The following is a 27,519-nucleotide window of genomic DNA, read 5'->3' as shown; positions in this document are numbered from 1 at the left end:
TTCGGAAAACAAACGGAAAGCATTCGGTGATACATTGGGGAAAACACATTCGGAGGGACATTCGGCCAGTTAAAAAAATCACACCACTTTCGTATACGGAAAACAAACGGAAGCTCATTCGGGCCAGTGTGATCGCCCCATTAGGCCTACGTCAAACAAAACTGAAATTATTTACCAAAAAAATATTTTAATAGAATGATGAGATGGATTACAAACTTGCCACACATCCGGATAACTTACAAACGAGAGAAACGAATGTCTGTGATGTTAAAATGGAGAAATACTTTAAAAATAGACTATTCGGGGGCGTACATGGGGGGGGGGGGGGGTGTCAATGGGTTCGACCGGTTCGGCTCGGTTCGATAACGGTGTAACAGGCTCGCTCAAGCTCGCTTGTTACACCGTCATCTAAACCTCGCCAAATAACCCCGATATCAAAACGTAGTAACCTGATATTTTATATATACAAAATTTCACCTCAATATTTTCAGGTATTGCAAAACAAAAGTCTGGAAAACAAATTTTCATTTATCCTAAGTTCAAGGGCCATAACTCTGTCAAATATGGGTAAATTGCCATGAAAGTTAAACTTCATCTGTAACAATACACGATAAAACTACAAAATTTCAGTTCAAAATCTCAAGGCCTTCTAAAAACGAAGTCCGAAAAACCAATTTTCACACTGCCCAAGTTCAAGGGCCATAACTCCGTACATCGCCATGAAAGTCAAACATGGTCTGTAATAGTACATGATAAACATATACACAAAATTTCAGGTTAATATCTCAAGGCCTGGATAAAACAATCCGGAAAACAACTTTTCATATCACCTAAGTTCAAGGGCCATAACTCCGTCAAAAATTGATACAGCGCTATGAAAGTCACACTTGATATGTAACAGTACATGATAAAGCTGTTTACAAACTTACAACTCAATATATCAAAGCCTTCTGCAAAACTCACCATCCAGAAAACGTGGGACAGACGGACAGACAGATAGGACAGCGATGAAACCTATAGTCCCATAGGGACTGATTAATTTCTTTCAGTTCTGACTGCATGGCAAACACCACCAACCTCGGTGGTGTTGTGGTTAAGCCATTGAACCAAAGGCTGGTAGGTACAGGGTTCACAGCCCAGTACAAGCTCTCACCCAGAGCAAGTATTAACGACTCAATGGGTAGGTGTACGACCACTACACTCTCTTCTCTATCACTAACCACTAACATCTAACCCACTGTCCTGGACAGACAGCCCAGATGGCTGAGGTGTATGTCCAGGACAGCGTGCTTGAACCTTAATTGGATATAAGCACAAAAATAAGTTGAGAATGAGAGAAAGGCAAATTCCAAAGGCCACAATATGCTCTAAGTTACTACGTGACATCTGAATGCACAAACCAAAATACTATAATTGTTCTGAATTAAAATAACAAACTATTTGTTTTTAAATTATATACCTTATTAGAAGTAAAACCCAAATAAATGAAAGTTATAAATGTTATCTTGTATCCCTGCTGCCAGTGAAAAGAAAAAGGGCTGAAAAGTGCAAATATTGACCAGATGCATCAGAAAATAGTTTCTGTGTGTGAAATAATTAATATTCAAAATACCGTATCCAAAATGTGAATATGTTCATCTTTTGACACATTTTGAAAATGTTTTTAAAATTGATTTTAACCTTTTTGTTTTGTTGTATTCACAAGGTTATATCTACAAATGCATATACATGTACCATTGTCTTGCAAACAAAAATTTAAAATGTACTGGCAAAATAGACACAAGATACACTACTAGAGGGAATGAATTCACCATTTTAAGAATATGAAATAAAAGTACAAGTCTCTTCCATTTTAGTCATTTTATTTGACACCAACACCATATAGTATATATAAAATATAATTGTAAATCCTGATCAATATATATATATAATTCAATATGTATATAAAGTGTAATTAAGTATAATTATTCTTAAAATATGCAGCAGTTTCGTTATGGAACCCACATAATAACTATGAAAAGACAGTAGTCATTTAATAACAGTGACAATAATAATAATATAGTTGTACTAGTACAATACTACAGTGTATTTAACAAATAATAAACGTTTTCTGCAAGGGGCAAATTACTTGTTATTGACACTGATGTTTTAAGTTTTTAACCTCCCTGAAATGGCTGTAAAATGGTATTTCAGAGCCTCTAGATTTCCATGCTCGTTCATTCCAAGAATTCACTTGCCCCCCTCCCTTCTCCCCTAAAAATATGAAAATAATATGTCCCTGCAATGATTGTCTATGCAACTTACATAATATTATTTATCACACTGCTCTAATAAAAAACAAAATATGTTTAATCTATACATGGAATAATTAACAATCTTCACTAAACTTAGGCTTGTGACATCTTATAAGGAGTCATGAAGATCGCTACAGAATGCCACAAACAAAATCAGAATGACACCACTAGAGCACCTTGATTTATTAATCATCCCCTGTCAAACATTTGGCAATTTTATCATATAGTCTTAGAGGAGAAACCCACTACATTTTTCCATTAGTAGTAAGGGATCTTTTATGTGCACCATCCTACAGACAGGATAGAACATACCATGACCTTTGATATACCAGTCATGGTACATTAGATAGAATGAGAGATAGCCCAATGAGCCCATTGAAGGGGATCGATCACAGACGGACTCCCACTTAAGAATGCAGTTTATTAATGACATTCATTTTAATAGAGCTGAAGGCTGCTGGCCCTGGTTTCTGAGATACATATACCTTTAGCATTTCAAATAGGATTCATTTACAGCTACTATGAACACCAAGATTACCAAACTCACATGTATGTTAGCAGTAAAAGTTTCAATGACTGGAAATGTGTCACACTGGTTAATAACTAGGATCACTGGTTTTGTTTTATCATTTAGATAAAAAACGGTAGGGTGGAACAACCCTTTATCTGCAAATACTGTTTTGCATGGGGAGATCTGAAAATATTGTGTTGCACAGCATGCAAAGATCTGAAACGATTGTGTTGCATAGCATGCACAGATCTGAAAATATTGTCTTGCATAGCATGCAGAGATTTGAAACAATTATTGCATAGCATGCAGTGATCTGAAAATATTGTGTTGCATAGCATGCAGAGATTTGAAAATATTGTATTGCATAGCACGCAGAGATCCGAAAATATTGTGTTGCACAGCATGCTGAGATCCGAAAAACTTGTTGCATAGCATGCTGAGATCTGAAAAGATTGTGTTGCATAGCAGGCAGAGATTTGAAAATATTGTGTTGCATAGCATGCAGAGATCTGAAAATATTGTGTTGCATAGCATGCAGAGATCTGAAAATATTGTGTTGCATAGCATGCAGAGATCCGAAAAACTTGTTGCATAGCATACGGAGAACAAGGGGCGGCACTTCATGTTTACAAAAATGAAATATCTTTCACATTATGAAAATAATATAAAATTGGAATTATAACAATATATTATTTTCTCAGCAGCAATTAAGAAAATTATGTGTGCAAATGGAATCTATTTATTAGAAAAAAGTACCAAAATACTGATCATAAAATATATTTACCCTAAATTTATACTATGATCCAGTTACAATAAAACAAACAAATGTATCATAAATATTTTTCAGTTCAATTGACCAGTGCGGTGCACAGTATGAATAACAAGTGAATAATTTCAGTATGTAAAAATAAGATTTATAAATAAGCAATAAAAATGCACTCTGTGCACCATTAGACATATTTTATTTAATATTATATTGAGAAACACAATTTATAAATAAAAACAAGCAATAGTCACACAATATTCTTAACATAAGTACATAATTCTGGCCATGTGAAATTAACAAACCATGAGTACAAAGGTCTATAATTAATTATTTGCAATCAAATATCTAATGAATCTTATGATTGCGAAGGATTTCCTTGAGCACCAATATAATTTGCACCATTCTTTAATTTACTATATAATAATATAATTCTGAAGATATTATTCTAACAAAAACATGAATATAATCAACAATAATAATAAGATCCACAATGGATATCATTCATTAATCTATGTTTGTAATTTGACATAGGATTTATTAAATCAAGTGAAGGCACAGGAAAAAATGTGATACATACATAATCTTTTATCTCTAACTTTTAACCAAAGGACTGATGGGCTTAGGTATAATTAATTATAAAATATCAAAATTATGATAGAATGTTAAGAAGATTATATTAAAAAAAACTGTCATTTGTCACTTAATGTACAAAAAATTAAAAATGGTAATGTACAATTCCTATATACAGCCAAACATCATAAGCTTAATCTTAAGATATGTCATACTCAAGATAATAAATTGTATAATGGCATAATTTCCACTAACAACTTTTAAAACCCCCAACTATTATGTTAATCAAAACCCCCAGTTATCTTCAGCAACATAGTTTAGTCCAAATGACACTGTATATACTAAGTGATATATACCTTTTAAAAAAATATAAATAGTGTAATTAACAAAAATATTTACTTTTTTCTGTTACAAAATGTAAATTATGATGGGAAATCACATTTGAACTGTACAGATTGATCAATACATTAGAAATGTGTGTGTCTGTGTGTGTGTGTACTGGTTAATAAATCAATTAGTTCTTCTCTATTTCTATATTAAAATGCATATTACTGCATTTATTATGTAACTCAATATAATACTGTTGATTGCAGTCTGACTCTTACAACATGAAGTCAAATTTAATGATACAAAATGTCAAGATAGAGATTTAATGGCATAAAATGTCAAGTTACAGATTTAATGGCACAAAATGTCAAGATAGAGATTTAATGGCATACAATGTCAAGTTACAGATTTAATGGCACAAAATGTCAAGATAGAGATTTAATGGCATAAAATGTCAAGATACAGATTTAATGGCACAAAATGTCAAGATAGAGATTTAATGGCATACAATGTCAAGTTACAGATTTAATGGCACAAAATGTCAAGATAGAGATTTAATGGCACAAAATGTCAAAATACAGATATCATAGCACAAAATGTCAAGATGCAGATTTAAGACACTCTATATTTGATGAACACTATCACGCAGTGTTGTATCAAGGAACAACAGGTTTCTCCCCAACTCCACCTGCCATCTCAAAGACCTTTACCGCAACCTCTCCAGCCAGCCGGTCAGTTGATTCCTGTTGTAATAGCAAAATGAATAAAATGATGACTGATACAGTACTGCATAATTCAATAGGTTAAAAGAAGAATCCCATTCAGTTATGTATACATGTGTTATTAGGACTAGCTGTTAGCTAGAGCATTTTCCAACAACATATACATGTAGTCAAACATATTTTAAGCAGCCACATAAAAAAGGATAAAAATCTTGTCTGTTTATTAATAACAGCCCACCAAATACTGAACATAGCAGATGTTGAGGTCACGTGACCGGAACTAGGAAGGTGTAACGTAGAAAATTTCATAGCCATTCGGCTGTTAAATGTTTGGACCTTAAGGTGGAAAAGGGGGGAAATGCCAAAGTAAGAGGTCACGATAGAGTATAAAGAAAGTTGTGCTATTATCTACTTCTTTTTGTTGAATACTAAGTCTGTTATACATTTATGTGCTTTCTTCTTTGTGGAAAAGGGCAAATAAAAAAGCTCTTGCTGCCATTTGATAGAAGTAGCCAATGTGAAAGCAGCCAATTTTGTCTTTTATACTCTAAGGCAAATGACAAAATAACCATATGTTAGGCACTAAAAATAGCCATAGTTTAAAATGTGTTGAGGTTTCATCAAACACACATTCCTTTCTTTTTTCCCAACCAAACACACTGAGTTGTTAATATTACCTGGGTATCTGCTTCAGCATAAACTCTAACAACATCCTCTGTTCCTGAAGGTCTAAATAATAAAGAACAACAAATTAGACAATTAAACCATTATAGATTGAACAATGAAAAAAAAAAAAAGACATGTAAAACGCCCACAAAATAGGATGAATGTAAAATTATTATTCAGAGGGATTAACTAGTTCAAAAAACCATATAAACAAATGTATTAGTTTAATGAATTCATTCTTTTAATGAATTGATAATAGTAATGTTTCATAAAATTTATGTAAACATGCCAAACCCGTTTTTCCATCAAATACTGACAAATTACTACTGAAAATAAATTGATTAAACTTTGTCATAAACAGAAACACACAGGACACAATGAAAAAAAATATATATTTGTTTAACGACACCACTAGAGAACATTGATTTATTAATCAATGGCTATTGGATGTCAGACGTGGTAATTTTGACATATAGTCTCAGAGAGAAAACCCGCTATAGTTTTCATTAGTAGAAAGGGATCTTTTATATGTAGGCCCTACTATTCCATAGACAGGATAGCATATACCACGGCCTTTGATAAACCAGTTGTGGTGCACTAGCTGGAATGAGAAACAACCTTATGGATCCACAAATGGGGATCAATCTCAAACTGACAGTACATCAAGCGAGTGTTTTACCACTGGGCTAATCCCGCCCAAGGACACAATGAATTATAAAAGATAGACTGATATCTTTAATTAAAATGATCTGGTAATATTACCTAACGAAGGACCTTCCATCTGGATACTTTTCAACTAGTTGATCAATGGCTGCTTGGAGTCCATCCGGGGTCACGACCTTTCGCTCAGCATCTGTAGTTGTGATCACTGTACGGTCATTTACCTGAAACAGAGTGTGACATTTTACATACCTCACTGACAAAACTGTACTTGAAACAGAGTGTGACATTTCACATACCTGACTGATAAAACTGTACCTGAAACAGAGTGTAACATTTTACATACCTGAATCATGAAATAAAAATATTAATTATGAAGGAAGGAAGGAATTGTTTTAACAACGCCCTCAACACATTTTATTTACGGTTATATGGCATCAGACATATGGTTAAGGACCACACAGATGAAACCCGCTGTCACCACTTCATGGGCTACTCTTTTTCAATTATCAGCAAGGGATCTTTTATATGCATCATCCCACAGACAGGAAAGTACATACCACAACCTTTGTTACACCAGCTGTGGAGCACTGGCTGGAACGAGAAATAGCCCAATGGCACCACCAACGGGGATCAATCCTAAATCGGTCGTGCATCAAGTGAGCATTTTACCACTGGGCTACAATGTACATCCTGGCCCCATAATTTTGAATTAAAATGCATGTTACGTGTTATACACATTTTGAAGTCTACCTATCAAGGGAAATTATTTAATGAACAGACTCATCATTCTAGCAATGTATAACATTTCACTGTCTTTCTAAGGACATCAGTTTATATTTAACAAGGTAAATTTATCCAGTATCCAGTGAATCTGGTAACAACTAAAATAATGTTCTCTATACGTTTAAAAACAAGAAGACATGAACGTACTTTAACTTTGAGCTGTCTGTTCGGTAGGTCTGTATACAAAGCGTTCCACTCCTGTATACTCCACCCTCTGTCATACAGTATAGTTTCCACCAGCAACATATCAGACATAGCATCACCAACTGCCTTTAAAAGAAGTATCATAACACTTAAACTAAACAAACAAAATAAACATGTAAACATTATCACAATGGCAACATCATTAAAATAACAATAATAATAATACAACATCCCCAAGTTAAGCGTCTGGGTATTAACACACACATCCCCAAGTTAAAAGTCTGGGTATTAACACACACATCCCCAAGTTAAACGTCTGGGTATTGACACACACATCCCCAAGTTAAACGTCTGGGTATTAACACACACATCCTCAAGTTAAACGTTTGGGTATTAACACACACATCCCCAAGTTAAACGTCTGGGTATTGACACACACATCCCCAAGTTAAACGTTTGGGTATTAACACACACATCCCCACACCTGATTAATGAGATCCATGAGAACAGATAACTTGACAGCAGCTTGTCGTCTGTCGGCAGGTAAACTGTAAAATATAAACAAAACTAGAAAGTGTAATTTTATCTCAACATCATTTATTAATGCAATTTAATAAACTTACAATCTTGCATCACCATATTATAATATCATTTACTGATGCAAAATACAAACATAACCACTGTTTTAATAACTTGTGTGTTATTGTTATTCACAATTATTGTCAGTTACCTTCATAAAACATACAAATCTTTGTTTATTATTTTGAATACTTTGTACAGACCTCACACTGGAAACATTTTTGTTTTAGCCAATTTTCAGACATGTGGGGTAGTTCCTTGAAAGTTATTAAAGAGTGGCTAACTACTAAATGTTGTAGCCATTTTGTATAAAAAATTAGCAGTTGGCTAATTTGGCTACATGCAGGGTGAGCTCTTTTTGTATTAGACCAAACCGTGGAACAGCACCCCTTCACCAGGCACGGTGGAGCAGGGGTGCTGTTGGAGCTCTAGCCCCCTCCCTCCAATAATTCTGAATCAAGAATATTATTGGTAAGAAATCTTAAGGCAGAGATGAATTTTACTTGTAGAATTGCATTTCGGGACATCTAGTTTTCAAAATTTTCTGTGGGAATATACTCCCAAACCCCCTAGAACCTTTGCTTTGTGCTGTCGATCTCAGTCAGCCCCCTACTTCCCCTCGCCAGTGTCTACTTGCTTCCAATATGTCTGTACACAGTATTAAAATGGATAATAATATATTAGTTTGTGATGTAGGTCAGTTGGTATAGACAAAGAGTACTGAAGAATGGCAGGCTACGGTATGAATGTGGATGGTATATTCTAAATGGTTAAATAATTATAAAACATTCTCAAGATTTCAGCTATAAAACTACCGTAAGCATTTGTTTTTAAAAAGAGGTGAAATATGTGAAGGAAAACTGCTGGATCCAACACCATCTGTGATAGTTCAACTGTATTTTGAGTGTTTCAAACACATCCACAGGAATTAAAATTTAAAATAATCAGTGTTAACAGGGTTTTTTGATGATTCGGACAGAAGACTTTGTCAAGACTTTGTCTTGGCTACTACATCTCAGAATATACTATATAATTAAAAACAAAAAGAGAATAAATTAAAATAGGCTAATTATAGCATACCAATAATACTTCTTATACCGACTGGTATTTTATCTTACAGTTGTTTTTAGGAAATCTGGAGAATCTCATTATAAGAAGGAACATTTGCAGTATGTTAAAGGCCAAGTTAACTATATCTTCGTAAAAGTTTACTTTTGAGAAAATCAGTTTTTATTCTTAGGTTCAAAATTTCATAATATGGACACTATCCAATACTGAAGATTACAGATTTAGTTATCTGACAATCACTATGAAATGTGTCATAATAGCCATCAGTTGTACTAACCTTGTGTCTCCACTCACATCCAGGATCATATCCGAAGCATGGTCACTAAACAGTACCTTAATGAAAGTAAATATTTCACCGTTAAAAATTAAAAATCCAAGATTCAACCACGTGTGAATTCAACAGACTAAGTATTTCCTTCTAATGGTTATCTAGTGAAATTTTGCAATTGTTTTGTTTGATCTGAATTTGAATTACAAATTCTACTGTCAACAATTGTCAGTTCTATGCTCACAGGTACAGTAGTAGTTGTTATACATGTGTGGTGTTATTAGCAGGAAACTGGATTACAGAATAGGAAATATTGTCTGGTTTAACAAAATCTAATTAATGACAGAATTTAAAATGTTAGTAACAAACTCACTGTCCCATGCCCATTAGCCTCGAAGTAGACACCAATATCAAACTCTTGTGCTTTGTGATGTAAATGTTTCACACCAGTCGGTACGCAGGCTACAGGAACTTTCTGAAGAAAATATTGGCAGTTTCAGCATTCAGAATATCTTCTCCTCAGTGAAGCATATATATACAATTATTAATTAATTAAAAAATTAAGTCAAGATATAGCCTGGGTAGATCAATGTTTTTTTAAAAGATAGGATGCTTGTATGTCATGTTCTTAACTCATCCCCAAAAATTGCATCAACTGTTGGCATTCCAGTTTGGTTTCCTTCAGTTAGTATTTTGGAGATGAAAACTGAAATATTTTTAATCGGGTGGTTTCATTGTTAACATGAATGTTTCTGAAATATATTAAAAGACCTGGGTCTATATTTTCAAAGCTATTTTAGCCCTACCATATCGTAAAACTATCATAAGCTATGACGTCACTTTATCGTGTGCTGTAGTGACGTACAATGGTTTTATGATACTGCAGCATTAAGATAGCTTTGAAAATGTCTAGCCTGGAATCACTTGAAAATAAAGCAATCATTTGATGTGTTTATTAATAAGTGTGTTTATTAATCTCATAGCTGTTCCATAAGTCAATCAAATATCATCCGCACCCATATCCTCCCGAACAATGTTTAATTAAGGATTGTCTGTTATTTCTTTTATGTTCATCGGGATATGAAATTTTTTTTTTAAATATTTTTTGTTCATACCCAGATGAACATAAAAGAAATAACAGACAATACTTATAATTAAATTTGAATCATACTTGCTAATGATAACAACAAAACTTCATATTTTATTTGTAATTATTTTTTGGTCCATAAACAATAACGCTCAATAAGACAACGTGCCCATATAAATTAACATCATCAGATACAACGTTCCCTGACGACGTAATTTTTACATTCATCGAGAAATGAACAAACTCCCGTTGCTATGTCTGGACCAATGGGATGACGTTATGCTGTAATGAATGTAACGGAAATTTAATGATATGTGAATGAAGAATTTACCAATTCTCTTGTGATGTAGTTGGTCGAGCTACCATTAGCGTAAGCCGTCTGCACAAGACCAAGCTTCAGCTTGATGCCGCTTCTGGAAACCAGCTCCTGAAGATAACCTGCAATCTGCACAAGTATAAACTCCTTCATTTAGATACCATTTAGTCAAAATGTTAGTATGTGTGTCCAAATGTTAATACCACTGAAATACATGTAGTCATTAAACTATGGCTGTACCATGTTTCAAAACTAACCCTTGTCATACTGGAGGTAAGCAAAAACTGGGGGCATCCAGTACTCGGATGGATGACTGCTTGTGACTGCTGTTGACATTACTAGTGTCCTATAATTGGTCACTTAAAAGCTGTGGTATGTGCTGCTCTGTCTGTGGAAAAGTCCATACCCAGGGCTCAAAACTTATCAGAAAAGTATGATAGTCCAAAACAAAATATCTGGGCCATTAAATTTTAATTTTCACTGGCCCAAACTTGCTTTAGGTAACTAAAATAATAATAAGAAGAAAAATTATCAATTTGTTTTAAAGTAATCATAAGTAAAGTAATACTGATTAGAAGAATCACTTCTAGACCGCAAAGGTATCAACATTCATGATATGTTCTGAATGGTTACAAACTGGATTAGGAAGTCATTGTTTTATCAAGACTACACCTAACTACATCAATGCTTATAAATGGATGTTGGCAAATTACGGTAAGCCAATATGTTCAGTTTTGCGAACCACGAGCAAGATTAAATATATGCAATACAATTATTAATAGTGGCTTATATGTTATAGAAAGAAGATGACCCAAACAGCACTTTGGTCGTATTTTGTGACTGGCAGTTTCAGGCCCTGTATACTGTATAAGATATTAAATACTGCTGTCCGTAAGAGTCACCTATGTGTCAAGAGTAGAGTTCTTCTTTCTAGCATTAATCAATTAACCTCGTGCTCATGACAGTTAGCATACACCGTAATCAGATACATGCACAAAACAGGTTATATCAGTATCAATATTTGGACACAAAGTAACAATAGTACATGAACATTATCAAAACAGAAAGTTATATTATCATACTTGACATCCAATAACTGATGATTAATAAATCAATGTGTTCTAGTGGTGTTGTTAAATAAAACAAACTAACTTTATCATGCTTCAACAAGATTCCTCTCTAAGACTATATGTAAAATTACCAAATGTTTGACATCCAATAGCCGATGATTGCTCTAGTGGTGTCATTAAAAAAAACCAATTTTATTATACTCAAATCAAAGCATACCAATGTGGTATACTTACTAAAGTAGCAATTTTGTCTCCATCCACTAAATGAAGCATACCAATGTGGTATACTTACTAAAGTAGCAATTTTGTCTCCATCCACTAAATGAAAACTCCCATCTGAAATAAAAATTTCAATCAGCATAAAAATCAAATCTTTCAAAAGAATATGTGTGTGTGTGTGTGTGTGTTTGTAAAATGTTCCATTTATTCAACATGCCCTTCTTAAATTTTATTTAACAAACATGTTCTTCCTAGATATACACAAGTGGGTTCCACAAAATGTTATCATTACTTGACTCAGTTAAACACTTAAACAATAACTAGGTCATATATAAATAGTTATTTGTTGACAGTTGCTGAAAAGAGATCCATTCTGAGGTAATGCTATTGTTTTTGGTTTTTGTTGTTTTGCCGATATTCCTGTTTAACAGTAGTAGCTTGAAATCCTTAAAACCTGATAAGAGTCTTTGAATACTGGAGCTGTCTACATCTTGAAGACATTCAACTTTGTTCAGATTGCCGTTTTACCATACTACCTAATGATCTGAAGAAGCAGTTCTCATCATCCACTAACAGTTATTTTAGAAAACCATTGTGCTAAGTTGTTACTATTCATTGTTAGCAATAGCAACAACAAAGAAAAATTACATTCTCATTATGCGATAAGTCGCACCAACTTGTCGCGTGCGATCGAATCATACTGTAAAAACACCTAAATTGGAACAACTTTAGCGTTATACATTCTGATTTTTGAAGGACTGACACATCACTTGTGACAAATTGGTTATGACTAATGACATAATAAGAAGATCGCTAAAGAGAGTAATCTGGGATGATATACCCACTGAAAACAAGACAGTCTGTTGTAGCTGAGATCACTGTAAACCAATAATTAGAAAAATGTCTGTTGACTGTGAAAGTCCTATCTCTGTACAAAAGAGAGTACAGGGAATATTTATAAAAAGATTACTGATAAACAGAAATATTATAACAATTTTTCCCAGTGTCCACATATGTAATATAGCTTTATAAATAATTAAAATGGCAGTTATGAAAATCAGCAAAATGAAGTTCCAGTTCTTTCACAAAGGAAACAGTAATTACCTTCATCAGTGTAGAAGTAAACAATCCTATCGGCGTCACCATCAAACGATGCACATTTCATTCCAGGTTTAATTGTCAGGCCTGTCGTTAAAATCAATAGAAGTATGTTTAGAAATACCTCAATACAAATACAATCCAGCTCATTCTTCAGTACTGTAAATCTGAACTGAATTTATAATTTGAGCTGATTCGTGAAAAATACAACTAACCAGATCCTGACTTTTTATTAGCTGTTAATAGCAATGAAAGCAGATGGCTGTTTGGCTAAAATTAGTAGCTATGAGTATGACCATGATCCTTAACATTTTAGATTAATAAGAATGAAGGGGTAGCGGTCAATTGATATCTGTTGATTAATATAATGCTTCAAAGTAAAAAATTGTTTAAACAAATCAAATCAAACATAGTTTAAAATCAAAATCAATGATGCTTTCTTTCAACCATTCAAAATTGTTTTTCAAAATATCCAATTGTTAACAAAGCTTATGTAATGATCTAAATGATAGTTTTTAAGCTTCCTTTATGTAAATCACCATTGATGTTTATCGTGGCAAATATGCTTCACCAAAGAGCTACATGTAGTGAAATTAAATCTTTACTAAGACAAACTGAATGTGGCTAAACATGTTCACAGTTGAAACATTAAAACTATTTCTACTAATTACCTCGAGGTGCCTGCTGCTTGATTTTCACAAAGTCTGCACCACACTAAAATAGACAAATATCTTAATACATTTGCCAAAATTTGCATATTCTTACTCTTAACAACATTATGCCTGGCATGATAAAATGTTAGTGTTAAGAAAACTTTTAAAACAATATTTTTTATGAGTCATATATAAAAATTGCAGCATTTCTCTTTTTATTCACTCTAATATTGAAAACAATTTATTAGAAATATAAAAATGCTTTCTGACCAACACAGTAAACTTATGGGTCAATTTACAATTAAACTGGTGGACTGACCCAACACTAAATTATGTGTTGTTGCACTAAAACACTGGTGGTTAACCCACAATTTGTAACTATGTAATTGCGATCCACACTATAATACTACATCTTTAGAAAGTCATGAATTAATTCGAGATTTCTTTAATATTGGTACTTAAAATATAATTTAAACATGATAAAAAAAAAAGCACTGCCAAGCTTGTAAATAATACTGACATATAGAGTGGTAGATATAGAGACATTCTAAATCCTTTACAGTAAATGACAGAATTAAACAAGAATTCTGCAGAATTAAATGTCTCGCCAATCATAAACCTTTTGGTGCACTGTGATGAACACCCATAGGTGCAACTATAAACCAAGTGCCACTGACTTAGGACTTATAGTTTGTGAGAAACTGATCTAAATGCAAACTTTAATGCAAAAGCTAATGCCACCTACTGAAAAATTAACACCTACAGGGGTATATCTCTTCTTTTTACTGTGTAAAGGCAAGACAATAAATTTTTTTTTATCAACAGTAACTTGTAGCAACGTGCACAAACTGACCTCGAAGTTAAGTTTTCCCTCACTTCCATTGTTGTATATCTCTACTTCCAAAGTGTGATTGAGATGTCGATCCAGCAACTCCATTTTCAATGCTCCAATTCCATTTGCTGCATCTATATGAACTGTTGACTGATAGCCACCATCTCCAGAAGTCTACAAGCACAAACCCAATAAATCTGAAACCTAACTCAATAAAAATCACAATGACTCTCTGTGTCTTTTTTCTCCCAGCTATAAATTTCACCTTTATTTTAAACATCAATTTGATAACATGGAATCCACATTAAAGGGACATTCCTGAGTTTACTGCAATTTTTAAGATGTTATCGACTAACAGAGACTTTTTAACAACTGTAATTACATATCAAATATATTTTATTGCATAAAATATCAGTGGCTGTATATTAAATGTGTTTCTGATCATTTTAATATTTGTACTAGGTTAAATTTCATTTTATTTCCTAATTATTGTTTTTCGTACATACGAAATTATTTGAAGACAAAATCCAGTTTGGGCTTTTTACAAATATTAAGACGACCAGAAACATATTGGATATACAGACACTGATATTCTCAACAAGAAAATATATTTAATATGTAAGTTTAATCGTAGAAATATTTTATTAGTCGGAAACATGTTACAATGCAGCAAACTCAGGAATGTTCCTTTAACTGTTCAATGAGCAAGGGTAGATCCAAGGGAAGGGATCAACAATTTGTTTACAACATTCATTGTATGAATGCCTAACTTCTATTGAAGTGTCCTTGTCTATGTGCCATTTTGTCCCCTCCCTAAAATATTTTATGGGTCTCTCCTAATTAGGAAATGGATTCTTTTTTAACTAAGGTTTAAGTTGCACCCAGATAAGTATTAGCAATTTGGCAAAATAATGGAAATAAAAATTTATTACCCAGATGGTTACAAATATCTTGGTACATATCAAAGTGAAATGTCCCACTAGAATGCCAAGTGGGACATAACACTTTTGACATCACACAATGACGTCATCAATTAGCGCACTACAACCTTACATGAAAGTCAACGAAACAAGATGATTGATATAAATTAAGATCGATTATGGGTAAAAAATAGGATATTAAACTCGCTACCATTTCATATCATGTTTATGTCCCTCTAAAAAAAAATCAAATTATTTCACTCGGGACATAAACATGATACAAAATGGAAGCTTGTTTAATATCCTATTTTTTAGGTAATGTCATATCCTGATATTTGACTACAACTTAGAAAAAACATGGTTTACTAACACCTCGGGACATTGTTTAATCCACAGGGGTTGGGTTTCTGACATTCGCTACATTTGACCTACATAGACCAGGGCCGTAGCTAGGATTTTTTGTTTGGGGGGGCAACTGAGTAGTTAATAGTCTAAAACTCCTTTTCTTTAAGTTTCTATAATGGTTTCCGAATGTTTTCTGGGGGGGGGGCAACTGCCCCCCTTGCCCCCCTGCTAGCTACGGCCCTGTAGACAAGACACCCACTGATGTCCTGGTCGCACGAGATGTCCAAATTCATGACCTAAATAAGTTTCCATTCTATTCATAACTTAGTTCAATAACTTCATATATAAAGAACTTACTAGGCGGGTGTATACATTATATATGAAATTATAATCAACCAATAGAGTCAATGAGAAAACGTTCAACCAGCTGTTGCCAGAAGGCAGCCACGTTCAGATAAATGAGAGAATGAGGGCTAACATACCAAATCTCTGAGCTTCACAAAAGCCTGTGACAGTTTGTTGTAGTAGCCATCCTCTGATGCAACTCCATAGCGGCCATTGGTGTTTTCACAACAAACCATGTAGTGCAACTGAGGTGTGGTCAGCAACCCTGAAAATTGTAACAAAATATGAGATAGGAATTATTGTTTAATGCTACCACAGCTTTGTTTAAATACAAGTTTTTAAGTAATAACAATGATCATAATTTCAAGATTGTATCATTACTATTAATAATTATCATTATTAATACTAATTATCATCAATATTATTAATAATAATTAATACTTATCAATTACAATAATAAATATATTATTATTATTATTGATAATTATTAATTATAAGTATTAATAATAGTGATAATAATAATTATTATTAATGATACTAATTTGTATTAATAATGATAATAATAATATATTTATTATTATTATTATTATTCTGTTTAATTTCAGAGGGTAAAACCTTTCAGTACAAAAACCTTTCAGTGAGGTTCTCAGTGTTTAACAAATGCACAAACAAGTCTTAAAAATATCCATAATGAATACATGTACTGCATTCAATAACATGCACTAACACAGAAAAAACCAATCCCACAACACAAACGAAAATATTAATGTGTTAATACATGATCAGCCAAAATTAAGAAGAAAAAAACAAAAACAGGTTAAATAATAATATATCCAAGGTTTTCAATTTTGTTATAAATATATAAAACAACATCACCAATGTTTTGTTATAAATATATACAATTTAGCTTCAAATGAACAGCAGTCTTTCACACCCAAAAAAATTAATTGCACAAAATCCTGTTGAGATCTGTGAAATCCTTCATTGATGCTACAGAATGGGAAAGGGAACCTGTCTTAAAATGTCAGTGTTTATTGTGTACATTGAGATAACACAGATAACTGTAAGTACCTTGATAACACGGTGTTATTAAGAGGTATCAGTAAAATGTATCTCACCATAGTCATGAAAGTTTCCCTCAAGAGCCTGAATACCATTTTGCAATGCTCGCGCTAAAGATGAACTGCTTGGCCTATTGCAAATATAACATGATTCATTATCAGTCGTGTCAGAAATTAGCTAACACAAAATGAGAAACATGAAAAATGTAGACTGAATGTAACTTTCAGAAGGTGATTTAATTCCTGTCATTATTACAACAAATATACAGAAAAACCTCACTGGCAATAACAGACAACAATTTTTATGTCACCTTCACAAGAGTAATGACTGATTTCTTTAAAGTGGAGTCCTGCATTTAATAAATTCACGGCTTATGTACCAGTAATATTACATTGCAAAGGTAAATACTAGGAGTGTCACAATACACCATTGCATTGAAGAACACTGCTACATTTGGAGCCGACGTAGGGACACAGAGACTTTGTGATTGGTACGTGTGACTTGTGACACTCGTTCGTTGTGACAAGATGGATGACACACCCTCTCCTAGGTCGGAATCTACAGACAACTTCATAACATTCCGGAAGTGACGTGATGTAATACAGTGATAGGTGATTCATGACTTTAAACATTTTATTGTTTAAATATTTAAATTCAAAACTTTATGGTGATGTATATTTTGTGATATGTAATTTCATGAACTGAACAGACTGAGTCATCAACATGAACTGGACAGACTGAGTTGTGTTTTCTTAAATGTGTTTTCAACTTTGACATTGATATGTGTCTGCATGATTCTTTGGATTGTGTCAAGAATATTATTTTTCATGAGCTGTGTTATTCACATTGACATCTTGCAAATTGACATTTGTGAATACAGAAAGAACTTGAATATTAACCTTTGATCTATATTGTGCTGCTATACCATGTTTATATTACTTTGTTTCATGTGTGTTGTGATATTCTGATTCAATCAGGTAGGAGGTTTAAATTTTAAGTTGGTCAGAAACAATGGCTGTTCATTAGATGTTATAATATTATATAGTTTTTATTTATTTATTTTAAGAACTATGTTTTAACTCTGTGAATGATGTAGCGATGAGTGGAAGGGGTGTGAGTGAGCTATACTAAACAGGATAAAGTCAATATTACAAATTAAATTTGGAATAAAGGTAGGGTAGGCATATTAAGATAGTCAATAGCTTAGATGTAGCTGAATTTTGTTTGGGGTTTTGTTGATTACCAAGTACAGTGGTTTTCAGGCATTGTTTATTCTTCTTTTCAACTTTTCTATTTTCTTTCATTCCATCCCCCACACCTGCATATTTGCACTTACTAACATGCACCCATCCAATTGCAGTTATTTATATTTCAGATATTTCAAAGTTTTTGATTGATTTAATTTTATTGGATATTTAGATTGATATTACCTGTTTAGTGTTTGTATTTTTTTTCTACTTCATTAGAATCAGATAGTGTTTACTTTATTAATAAGGTAGAGTAACTTTGGTTGCTATACATTTATATACATTAGATTTTATTGATAGGTTTGACAGTTTTACTCGTTTCGTTCTGCTATAGTTGGTATTTACTATTTGGTGGAATCAAGTTTGGATTTAGAGTTTGTTTTATTTGTCATGTGATGGTAACAACTTATCTGATTACTCCAAGGTTTCTACCATGTAGCACATGTATGTTTCAGAATTGATGGTTATGTATGTTTTAGTTGTTTTGTGCTTGTGTCATTGCATTATGAATACTTCATTGACACATGATGAGATTGAAAAGTTAGTGTATGCATGTAATGCACTGCATATCCATCCCAAGGCAGACACACTCGTATAGAAGAAATGTTTGATGCTCTTAAGGGGTCCAGATATTTTTCAACACTTGATATGAAGAGTGGTTATCATAACATTGCCATTGCTGAGGAACACAAGGAACGCACTGCATTTACAGTTGGTCCTCTTGGGTTCTTCGAGTATAACAGGATGCCTTTTGGACTCTGTAATAGTCCTGCAACATACCAAAGGTTGATGGCCGAGTGTTTTGATGGATTACACTTGAAGATATGTCTCATCTATCTTGATGACATCATTATATTTTCTGACAGCTTTGAAGAACATCTCAGTCGACTTTCGCAGGTCTTCCAAAGGATCAGGGAATCTGGGCAGAAGTTGGCACCAGCTAAATGTTCTTTCTTCAAGGAAAAGATTAAATTCCTTGGTCATATTGTTTCATCTAGTGGTATAGAGGCTGATCCAGACAAGATCCAGAAAGTATTAGACTGGCCTCGACCTAAAACACCAGAAGAGGTACGTCAATTTCTCGGCTTTGCAGGATATTACAGGAAGTTTGTCAAGGGCTTTGCAAAGATAGTTAAACCACTTAACTGTTTGATGCGAGCTGCTAGTCAAAGAGACATCCTAAACACAAGATTGTAGAGATAGAGCCTTGGAATTGGGGAGAAGAGCAAGAAGCAGCCTTTCAGTATTTGAAGAAGGTTCTTTCATCTCCACCTATTCTCGGCTATCCAGATTACACTAAGCCATTTGAACTGCATGTTGACGCAAGCAGTAAAGGGCTTGGTGCAGTTCTGTACCAGAAGAGTAATGGTCTAAAGTGGGTGATTAGTTTTGGCAGCAGAGGACTTAGCAAGTCCGAGAGGAACTATTCAGCTCACCGTCTGGAGTTTCTGGCTTTGAAATGGGCGGTGACTGAGAAATTCCATGATTATTTGTATGGAAATACTTTTACAGCGTTTACTGACAATAATCCCTTAACTTATGTTCTCACTACTGCTAAATTAGATGCAACTGGTCACCGCTGGCTTGCCTCGTTAGCAGCTTATGACTTCAATATTGTTTACAGGCCTGGACAGAACAATGCCTATGCTGATGGATTATCGAGGTTACCTGGATTGACATCAGATGAGATCGAGTTTGAGAAACAGATTTCATCAGAATTTGTACAAGCTATTTGTAGCGTTGTTCAGAACCAGCCTTATGTGGAGTCCCTGTACATGTCTACCAATGTGGTAGATGTCGAACCTGACAGAGGACAAGATATTAGAAGTATGACAGAGAGAGATTGGAGGATGGCCCAGTCACAGGATCAGGACCTACGACTATGGATTGACTGTGTGAGGTGCAAACGGAAACCTAGAAGAGATGACATTTCCAAGACTAATGTCAATTTTGTTTTTTACAGGGCATTCAACAGTCTTTTTCTTTGCAGAGGAGTTCTGTATAGAGAAGTGTCTATTCAGGGAGAAAAGCATAAACAACTTGTTCTTCCAGCATTTTATATTGATCAGGCTCTTAAGAGTTGTCATTCCGATACTGGACATCCTGGTCGAGATCGAATGCTTTCGCTGTTACGAGATCGATTTTTTTGGCCTGGAATGTTCAAGGATGTCGAAGACTGGATTGGTAGGTGTGAAAGGTGTCTACGAAGGAAGTCACCAACCAATGCCAGAGTGCCTTTGATAAGTATTCAGACAACACAGCCGCTGGAACTGGTGTGCATGGACTTTCTCAAGTTGGATGTATGCAAAGGTGGTTTTGAAAATGTCCTTGTGATAACGGATCATTTTACCCGTTATGCTCAGGCATTTCCAACAAAGAATATGACTGCAAAGACAACTGCTGAGGTATTTTATAACAACTTTGTCGTTCACTATGGTTTGCCTCAGAGAATCCACAGTGATCAAGGTGCAAACTTTGAGAGTAAACTACTTCAAGAACTTTGTCAACTACTTAACATCAAGAAGTCGAGAACCACGCCATATCATCCTATGGGCAATGGGATGTGCGAGCGGTTCAACCGAACATTGTGTGATATTCTCGGTACTCTCAAACCAGACCAGAAAAAGGATTGGAAGAGATACATTGGTACACTTGTACATGCGTACAACTGTACAAGACATGACTCTACAGGCCACTCGCCTTTCTATTTACTTTTTGGTAGAGAACCTAGGTTACCTGTGGATTTAGCTTTTGAGATTGAGTTAAATCAGAACCATCAGTCAGTATCTCAATACACCCAATCGTTGAGAGATCGTCTGCGCCAAGCATACCAACAGGCTACAGCAGCAGCTAGGAATGCAAGTAACAAGCAGAAGAGAGAGTATGACATGAAGATCAGAGGGGCAGTGGTACAACCAGGAGACAGGGTATTGGTCAAAACTTTGGCTTTTGACGGCAGGCATAAGCTGGCTGATCGGTATGGGGAAGATGTTTATATTGTTGTGAGACAACCAAAACCAGATATACCTGTGTTTGAGGTTCAGAATGAGAATGGAGAAGGCAGGAAAAGAACTCTGCACAGAAACCATCTTCTACCGAATGCTCGAAACCCTAGTGGTATGGGAGCATGATAAAGTTTTGAACAACAACCGATTGGTTCTTTGCCAGTACCAGAGGATGTTGTCATAGAGGTGAAGAAACGAGTGCCAAAGCCTAGGAAAAAGGTTCCAGTTGCACCAGTGAGAATGGATACAGTTGACCCACCATCTGAGGAAGAGGATGATTTTGATGTGTTTGAAGTGCATGCCCAACCAGTCCGTGATAGAGCAGTAACCGACATTTCTAACAATGTCAATAGAGACACTGCTGAAATTGGAGATTTTACCCAAGATGTTCAGGATGACGATCTTGATCCACTTGTGGTAAATGGGGAAACTTCTGATGGTGATGACCAGACGTCAGAGCAATCGGAGGAATTGCCTGGCACAGGAGTTGACCAAGCAGAGGATGACGAGGATGGGTTGAGGCAACAGGAGTCAGTAAGTTCCACAATTTCTAATGACGATAACGGTATTAGGGAAGTACCAGTACCATGACCCAGGTGTTCTTCTCGGCAGACACAGAGCCCTGCCTGGATGACTTCAGGAGAATATGTGGTGAATCGAGCAGTAGCTGATCAGGATCAGTTTAAATAGATCTAGGGTAATTCAGCATTTAGCTACCCAGGGTGTTTTTGAACATATAGGTAATACTGTTTCTCAGGTAATTTTGTCTGTTATAGATGGTAGTCAAAGATAAAAGACGAGGACATTGTTTTCTGTGGAGGGGGGAGTATGTGACAGGCTTATATTTGTTGCATATTGAGGTTATGGCAGGTTTAGGTTTTAATATAGTTAATTTAATATAGTTTGATAAAGTCTAGGTTTTAATGTATTTATTGAAATTGATTTTAGGCAAGTCTAACTCAAATAAAGCACAGACCGTGCATGAGCAAAGTTCACTAGCACATGAACTCTTTCTCTTGTCTGAACATGAGCTTTTCCTTTTCTTTCTGCCTCAAGTCAGTTGCTATGTTCAGTTGACTTGCTGACTTCAGATGTGTTGGTTGTGTTTTAACTTTCAACATTATTTTATTATGAAGACAGAAACCTGAGTTTCATCTGGTTAATGTTGGACCCAGATCCCATATATTTGGGTCTTTAATTATTATTTCGGACACGACCCGAACCTGAATAAACGAGTTCTGAACCCTGAGCAGCTTTTGGCGTTTCTGTGAATTAAGACCCATGCTGCTACAATACTACTGCTGACAATACCTTGTTTGTGTATTGATTCCTATTTTGACCATGTATATATTTCTATTTTAATTTTGTATCTATTTACTAACACCAACAGACACCTTATTTCTGTCAAAAAAAGACAATGAAGTGGAGATTAAGTAACTACTTATGTCTATTATGTGGTATTTCTACACTAAAACTGTGTTTCATCAATGTTTTTTCTTTTATCATGTCTGTTTCTTATTTTAATATCATTTCACCAAAGTTTCAGGTTTTTGTTTTACTTGGAACAGGAGTCGTAATATGTATTGTAGGTGACTGACTTGAGAATGGAAAATACCCACCAACTTCTCAGTAAATGATCAACATATTAACAACTGTAATTCTAGTGCAGCAAAATGCCCCCCCCCCCCCCCCCCCAAAAAAAAAAAAAAAAAAAATAATCAAGCTTTAAGTTTTATTAAAATGTATGGTATGCACAGAAAAGAAAGAAAAGAAACTAAGGGTGTTAGTAACAGACCTATTAGCAAAATTACACACAAACACTGACAGATAAAAAACCTAACATCAGCCAGGTTAAGTAAAGACTAGCTGAATATAAAATTTGTTTAACATTTACCTTGTATCTCTCGCAAAGAATACTTTGGCCTTGTAAGACGTTTCTATATTTTCTGAGTTAATAATTTTCTTTAGGATGTTTGGAATGTGTTCATCCCTGCAAAATAAGTTGAGAGAAAAAAAGAAAATCAGTTTGTGTTCAAGATAAAAAATAAGTTTGAAGGAATGACTTGCAGAGAAAACTCATTGCAGCCAGATTGGCTACTATTTTTTAAAAAGCAGCAGGACATATTTTATATGAACTTTCTATTAGACATGACATAATGGATGGAAGAGGAAAAATCCTGAGTCTGTTAATGGTAATCATCCCTTTGATCCAGCACCACTCATATGATTGTGAGTGATCTACCACTGAGATACATCCCACAACAAAGCACAACTATAAACATTGATGTTAAAATAGTTAAAGTTTGTTTTGTTTAACGACACCACTAGAGCACACTGATTTATTAATCATCGGCTATTGGATGTCAAACATTTGATAATTTTAACACATAGATAATTTTAACACATTTTTCCATTAGTAGCAAGGGATCTTTTATATGCACCATCTCACAGACAGGATAGCACATACCATGGCCTTTGATATACCAGTCGTGGTGCACTGGCTGGAATGAGAAAGACACCAATGGGCCAACTGACGGGGATTGATCCTTGACCATCTATGCATCAAGTGATCGCTTTACCACTGGGCTATGTACTGCCCTCTGTTGAAATAGAGGTATGATATTTAATTTTAAAAAATAAAAAAATGAAGCAAACTGTGCCCCAATAGACTCACTCAACATTAGCCAGTTCTGTGGCATATTTCTCCCAGGCTGGGGGCATCATCTCACCACGTTTGTCGACAAGCTTCACGCCATTATCTTCCTCAGGATTGTGGGAAGCTGTGATCATTACACCAATGGTTGCTGAAACAAGTAACAGTTCAGATTTTAAAGTACATATAAATAACTGGAAATCGTTTCTTTTAAAATTTCATTTTAAAATTTCATTTTAAAAAGTACCCTAACAGGTCTACGTTATTAGATAATTATTAAGACTAACAGTGCAACACATTTTGTACAACAAGTAAGAAATATAGCTATTGCTGTTTTATGTACACATACTATCTTAAAATGTACATTAAATGTATTAAAGGGATATACCCTAGTTTTTAAACACTAAGGCATACGTTTCACTATTAGAGCTGTTTATGATCATTGAAATCAAACATTATTTATATTTTATTGTTTACATTATCTATTTCTGTACAACCAAAGTGTTTTTGTTATCCTGGTGTTTCAAATACCTAAAAATTTATTTTTCATGTTTTTAAAAATGCACATGCCTCTGAGAAGTAACTGTTATGGAGTCGAGTTTTACTCTATTTTTAAGGGTATTTCAACATCACTGACTCCTTTTTCACTATTTTGTATCCAAATTTCTTACAGCTTTGTAACTTAACCAAACTTAGTGTCCATTTTTACGCGTTGATACTAGAGTCTAGGTGAAAATTATGCCATAGTGTTTAAAAACGAGTCTGTCCCTTTAAGAGACATATTGTATTCAGGCCTCTGAAAATTGCGAGAACAATTGTTTAATTCGCACGTTGCTTGCCCCAATCTAATTTTGCGTAACATATTTTTTGCTCGTACAAAATTTCTAGTACCATTTACATGAATATAACAGGATATGCAAAAAAAAAATTAAATGGGTTACATGGATTTATTTCTGCATAACCGATAAATGTGTCACTCAGATTTTTAATTCTCAGAGGCATGGTATTTATTTTATCATACATATTAATCAAATAAGTATTTTATTTACCTTTTCTACATTTAGATGCTAAAACTGCCAACAGACCCATCCGATAAATAACATGGTCAAGGAGTTCAGCTCTGAAAACAATACAATTCATCAATGCATAAAAGTTTGTGTATTGTATTTTACAAAACATTGTGTGAACAGTTAGAATAATACATTTTAAAATCAGTAAAACATACTTGATAACAATGTCAAAACAATATTTTAAACTTAGCCCCTGCTTTTTGGGTGAATAGCAAATCTAAATTCCAATATACATATATACATTTGTACATGTATATATACAGGATTGGAAAAATTTACATTTTAATGGTAGCCTGAATTTGGGCCTAAACCTGTTAAGGGGTTTGGGAGCATGCACAATAAACAGGAAAAGGTAGAGAGGGGGACATGGCTCCTGTGACACCCTTGTTCCATATCCCTAAAAATTGCCTTATGAGTGGCAGGAATTTTGAATATTCATATCACATTCTCAATTATTTATTTATTTATTTTATTTATGATTTATTTTACTGTTGTCATTTGGTAAAAAGAATAATTTTACGTCAGAGTTAAGAACCGAAATTTACATTTTTAGGACTAAAAATTTGGCTAATTTCACGAGAATCCATTAGGATTCCCATGGAAGCAGTCCAAAGGAATGCTCCGATTCTAAACATTTTCAGAGAAGACTTTTATCAACAGTGTTAGTATACAGAATTCTGTGTCATAAGCTACTAACTGTATATAGATTAAAAAAAAAAAAAATTACTATTTACTGACAAGAATAACCAATTTGTCAATTAACAGTCTATCCAATTCTAAAGCAAAAAAAAAAAAAAAAAAAACACCTTGTTTTTTTTTTTTACAAACTGTTTTTTCAGTCGTTGGTTCCATTTGTTTTTTTTACAGTCAGTGTTTTTTTTTTAGATGTCTTACCATCCCCAAGTTGAGCCAGCAAACGTTTCACTAACATTCGCAAACTATTTGATTGGTTCCCAATTTGGTCATTTGGTTTACCATGAACCGCACAAACCAGTCTGGCGGACGTTTTTCCGCTTGGTCTGGCTGAACGCAGCCCATTACTTTTCGAAGATTGACGATTCTTAAACAGCCCATGGGATACTTTTGCCAGTGTATTTTGCGCATTGGTTCAATGTTTGTATGGATATTACTGAAGCACATTTCCACAACCGACAAAAAGATGTATTGATTAAAAATAGCAGGTAATTCAAGTTTAGGAACATAATATCAGCGAACTAACATAGAAAGGTTTGATGTATTACTAAATTTGGGAACTCTTAATTACTGTCTATTGTTATTATGTAAGAACTGAACAAACATGTTCCTTTCAATTCTCTTCATTGGCAATTTGGTTCATAGAAATGGGCCAACCACTGCTTGGCTCCAGGCCAGACTAGTCTCGATAAACCGCTATGTTTTGAACATGCATGGATTCGAATGTATTCTACGCTTTTGAAGCCAGTTTAAATTGAAGCTTGATAACCAGACAATTTTCTTCTTCTATTTTTTTGTTTTAATTCAGTAACGTTTTACTCACTGATTATTCAATTTAATAAAAAAAATTGGAAATATTTTACGCAAATCCTAATAGATTCGGATGTTTTATGCTTGCGTGAATCCTGGCATGAATCCGATTCGGATATTCTCGCCAATTGGTATAATATCCGCACAGTCCCCCCCCCCCCCCCTTTATTATTTTTAGTTAGGGTTAGGGTTAGGGTTAGAGTTAGGGTGAGGGTGAGGGTGAATGTTAGGGGTTAGGGTTAGGGGAGGGGGGGATCGGGTGGATATTTTTTCTAGTAATCAAAGAATAAATAATGAAGGAGCATCTGACTACATTACAGAGATTGCCTTGGGCCTTGCTTTTAAAAATTTAAGTTCATATTACATTTTAAAAATATTTGACAGCTATCCCTTCCTTCAAACTTAGCATTTGAATATTTTAAATACCCTGAAGAATTCATTACACATTTTTCATATTTATCACAATCATTAAATCAAGCATCTTAAAGCAAAGTCAATGCCGACAACTAGAACCCTGTCACATAATTCCTCCTTAAAAGGGCCTCAACAGTTTGATAGTCATGTTTCATCATCTATTATTATTTGTTGCTCAGATATAAACAAAGTACAGATATAGATATAAAACCTGCATCGGAAACCAGCTGTTCCATACTGTATTGTCGTATTTTCCTTGCGTGGGTGCTTCGAAACTGCAATGCTCTTTGCTTTTTCTAGACGGTTATCCATTGCAATC

At 34.3% G+C, this 27,519-nt stretch overlaps 1 protein-coding gene across 1 annotated transcript; it reads right to left on the bottom strand.

Annotated features, from left to right (window-relative positions):
• Positions 1–1,845: 1,845 nt before the first annotated feature.
• LOC121383407 (phosphoacetylglucosamine mutase-like) lies at positions 1,846–27,519 on the bottom strand. The gene is made up of 18 exons (XM_041513415.1): positions 27,412–27,519; positions 25,263–25,333; positions 24,235–24,364; positions 23,455–23,550; positions 17,365–17,438; positions 16,384–16,511; positions 14,658–14,810; positions 13,823–13,865; positions 13,158–13,238; positions 12,127–12,170; positions 10,780–10,893; positions 9,735–9,836; positions 9,371–9,426; positions 7,931–7,994; positions 7,450–7,572; positions 6,619–6,740; positions 5,868–5,919; positions 1,846–5,211 (listed from the first exon to the last, which is right to left on the bottom strand). The coding sequence occupies exons 1-18, from the start codon at positions 27,510–27,512 to the stop codon at positions 5,125–5,127; spliced, it is 1,641 nt and encodes a 546-aa protein (XP_041369349.1). The 5' UTR covers positions 27,513–27,519; the 3' UTR covers positions 1,846–5,124.

The sequence above is a fragment of the Gigantopelta aegis genome, chromosome 10, assembly GCF_016097555.1.
Source record: "Gigantopelta aegis isolate Gae_Host chromosome 10, Gae_host_genome, whole genome shotgun sequence".
NCBI classification, from domain to species: Eukaryota; Metazoa; Mollusca; class Gastropoda; order Neomphalida; family Peltospiridae; genus Gigantopelta; species Gigantopelta aegis.
This window is presented reverse-complemented; position numbering and strand designations above follow the sequence as displayed.